Source organism: Nanorana parkeri, unplaced genomic scaffold (genome assembly GCF_000935625.1).
Source record: "Nanorana parkeri isolate BGI_ZX_2015 unplaced genomic scaffold, ASM93562v1 scaffold1453, whole genome shotgun sequence".
In the NCBI taxonomy this organism is placed as follows: domain Eukaryota; kingdom Metazoa; phylum Chordata; class Amphibia; order Anura; family Dicroglossidae; genus Nanorana; species Nanorana parkeri.
The window spans coordinates 69,945-73,928 of NW_017307721.1; the positions used below are offsets into that span (position 1 = coordinate 69,945).

At 45.2% G+C, this 3,984-nt stretch overlaps 1 protein-coding gene across 3 annotated transcripts in view; it reads left to right on the forward strand.

Moving 5' to 3' along the window:
• Positions 1-2,049: 2,049 nt before the first annotated feature.
• The window catches only part of HMBOX1 (homeobox containing 1), a 49,482-nt gene continuing 47,547 nt past the window's right edge, over positions 2,050-3,984 (forward strand). For all 3 annotated transcript variants that reach the window (XM_018570086.1, XM_018570089.1, XM_018570088.1), the window contains exon 1: positions 2,050-2,129. In XM_018570086.1, coding sequence (XP_018425588.1) covers positions 2,098-2,129 — 32 coding nt within the window. In that variant the 5' untranslated portion in view covers positions 2,050-2,097. The remainder of the gene's footprint in view (positions 2,130-3,984) is intronic.

Genomic DNA, 3,984 nt, shown 5'->3' on the forward strand with positions numbered 1-3,984 from the left:
GGTTGCTGAAGCAGAAAGTCAGTGTATGAAGGATTTCACATGTTAATATCAGTCTTGTCTTTGGATTCACCTCCGCTCAGTCTTCGCTGCCTTGTTTTTCAATTAGCTGCCATCTCAGACATCCCTATTGACATCAATCTTTATACCTCGGAGATTCTTCCCCTGTCTCGCTTTTCCGAGATCCAGCATTCCAGCCAAGTCTGACTAATCTTTATTCCGAATCTATACTCCTTCCCCGGGCTGGTCGTCTTCCGCGCTGCTGCTGGTCTCGCTGGCGGTTTTCGGGGTGCGATTGCACCACACACGAGGATCACACTCATCGGGTTGGTGTAACTTTACAATAACCTTGTCCCAGGGCCGCCGAGCCTGCTGATTTTCAGGGTTCTTCTCCTGCTAGCTGTCATTTTGCTGTTGTCATCTGTTGTCAGGAAGTGCGTGTCGGGACCGCTGACGTTGTAGGGTGATTGTGTGTTTTTATATTTGCATCTTTATTCTATTTTATGATTACATTGCGGTCTCTCTTGTCCTGGGTTTAGCTAGCGCATGAGGTGATATAAAAGGATTCCAACGGGATGCAATGTGTCCATTTTAATCTTTGCAATGTCCCGACTTTGTATGTAGCAGATGATTGTGGTTTTTATTTAATTGGTATTGCCTATAACAAGCAAAGTTCTCCGTTCACTGATGGAGTAGTGAAGGGTTAGAACCTCTGCTGTGCTTACTTGTGTCCCCAGAGGGAATATTTACAGGTGAAAAAGTGATTTATTTATTTTTAGTTGTCTCCAGAACAGGAAGAGGCAAAATCTTCCGCTGGGGGACACCTCTTTCTCTTTTCTTGCATTTCGGTTTACTTCCTGTTGCATCTACAGGACAGGAAGTGAACGCAGCTCTCCCCCTTAGGACATGGATAAAGCACACCTGGGCTTTAAAGAAGATCTCCGGGCACAAATTTGATTAACTCTTGCAGTGGGCTAGGGTTAACAAAATGTGCGTATGTGTCTGGCACCCCACACACACTGCAACGGTTAACTGTTTGTTTATGTCCAGGTTAAAGCAGGAATCCAGGGAAAATTATTAACCCTTGCTGTGGGTCTACCTTCCCGCACTGCAAGGGTTAACTGTTCGTTTTGGTTTTAGGGAGGAATTTAATAAAGATGTACTTACCCGATCATCGGAGTTGGCTGGCTATCACAGCGCTTCCTCCTGCCAGTCTCCTCCGCTCTAGTGATGGCATGTCTCTGTGTTTTCACGTCCTATACACTGTATATTGGACGTGGTGATTTCGAGGGGTCCTTAGACCACTACAGCAGAAGGGGAGAGAGGCTCCAGGGACCGGTCTGAGAGCGAGCAGGCTCAGAGGATCAGGTGAGGTATTTCTTTTGTTTTCCTCCTTTGACCAAAACGCGTACTTAACCCCTGCAATGTAGAGGTAGCCTCACTGCCAAGGGTTAATCATTTTGCCTGGAATTGTCCTTGAAGAAAAAAAAAAAAAGTTATACTCACCGGAGATGTAGAGAAAAGACCACCTGCATGTCCTTGGCGTCGGGCGATCGGAATCCCGCACCCCTGGTCCTCTGAACTCTGCTGATTTGGAATGTCAGAGTTCGAGTTGGCCGATTCCTCCCTTTCAGCAAAGATGACTTGGCCATAAGCCTAGGGTGACAGGCAGGGAGCTCGCTCTGAGGGGAACCCTCTGCCATTGTCATCATATCCTCACTTTGATTTGCATGACCCAGAATGAGGGGGCAGCTTGTGAGGTCAGAGGAGAGTCAGAACTCCCGACTATGGGGAAAAGCCCTGACCCCATAGTTCTCCTTTAAGGATGTTTGTCTTTGTAGCTTTATGTATAAGATGCGTTGTGATTTATTTTCCACTGAGAAGGGAACAATACTTTATTTGTAGAGATGACATCATAAAATATTGGGTGAATTTTTGGGCAATGTATCAATAATAATCTTGTTTCTTTGTGTCTTTACCAGATCTAACCTCTTGGAGACACCAGCAGAGAGCCCCCAACCTCTTGGATCAGGCACCTAGGCCCGTTCTCTACCGGGATGGTACCCAGCGGCGGCTGGCATCATCTATGAACCTTCTGCTATGCGTCCATCTGCAGACGGCAGTGTTCTGAGGTCAGGTGACAATTGACTGTTTCGTTGATTATACCACATTTTTGTAATCTCCCAAACTCGCCTAAAATTTCAGTTTGAGTTGGCAGAACTCTGCACAAAATTCAGCAAATCACATCTACAATGTCTGTTTACTTGTATATGTTGTTTTTGTTAAGCACGATCACATTGTTTGGCACTTTATAGTATCCTAGGATCATATATATATAGTATATAAGTTATAACCATATATAACCTAAAGTGAAACTTTCCTATTGGAGATTTCTTCCGTTTTCCAGGTCATTGTATATCTGTAAAAAAAAAATCAGTCAAGACAGCTGGACTTGCTGTATTTTTATTGAAGACGTTTCACTGGTCATCCGACCAGCTTTCTCCATTCAGAATGCCTTGTACAAAAAATTATCTGGGAATAAATATAGGGAATGTTGTTCCAATCCACATAATCTGTAAATCACAACCAGGTGTTGATTGCATTTGCATAATTGGAGTCTAGGAGGTGTTGATAACCTGCCCAGAGGGAGGTGTTAAAACAACATTGTATGTATATTCTTCCATTTACTTCCTGTCCCAGAAATACAGCAGGAAGTGAGAAGAAATCCCTTTTTTGACATTTGTTCCCAAAACTGATCTTACCATTGGTTGATTTTCTCCCTCTTACTGTTGTGGTGACAACTGTAGGAATTTGAAGTTTACACTTTTTCCTCGTGTGATCCCATTCATGAAAACAGAATGTATAAATCAGACGTCCATTCTAGTCACATGTTCAGTCCAGATAACATCAGCAAACCAGTGATCAATAACCCGACTACGGAAGAAAGAAGATGAGACCCTTCAGCATGTGATGGTGGACAATAGCTAACACGTTTCGGGGGTAATCCCCCCCTTCTTCAGGGCTTACTGTTAGTTTTACGGGGGGTTTTTTGTCTCTGGAGCAATGGTCACCTGGACAGATAGAGAGGGCGAGTCTCCCCAATGTTGCTGGGATATTCTCCCCCTGGAAACGAATGAAGTGAATACTTCCCCCCTCTCTTGCTGCCTGTGATGTGAAGAAGAAATGTTCCTCCTGATTTTTTGTCTTCTGGGAGTGTTGATCTGCCGCGTCCTCCCGCAGACCTACTGTGATCTGTAGTGATGTAAGGGGTCAGCCGGAAGAACCACTGCGTGCTCCAGGGAACACAGCAGATTGAGACTCTCACAAGTGGCAGTGACCACTATATAAACATTCGCCAACAGATACTGTACATTGCAAACATTACACAAAGGCATATACATATGAATGCTAATACACTCAAAACTGCTAACCTCCATGTAACGCAATCTCCAAGAAACAAGCGGCAGTCCGCGACAACATGGCAACCCGCCATTATAAACCCATGGCTGCTGGGCTCTCATCTTTTCCAGCGTCGGGTCTCCCTCTGACTTCCCCTCAGCGTCTGTGGGTGGGCACTGTGCACAGTACGGTGCTGACATTGTAGCTTTCTGTGGAAGTGATTGGCAGAAGGGGAGGGTTTGTTTACATTTTGTGTTTTACATTTGTAATTGCTGTGATTGGCTCATAATGATCACAAGGCACAGAGACACTGTGATAGGGTCTGTTAATTTTTCCTAAAACACCTTAGAGCGGGGGTGGGCAAACTCCCGCCCTCCAGCTGTTGTTGAACTACGAATCCCATGAGGCATTGCAAGATTTTCACAGCTACAGGTATAACTCCGAGACACAGACGCATGATGGCATTTGTAGTTTCACCACAGCGAGAGTTTGCTCACCTCTGTGTTAGAGCCTCTCTCAGGTCTGTGTCTTTCCAGGTGGGCTTTAAACTTAAAGGAGAACTATGGGGGGGGGGGGGCTTTGGTGCTT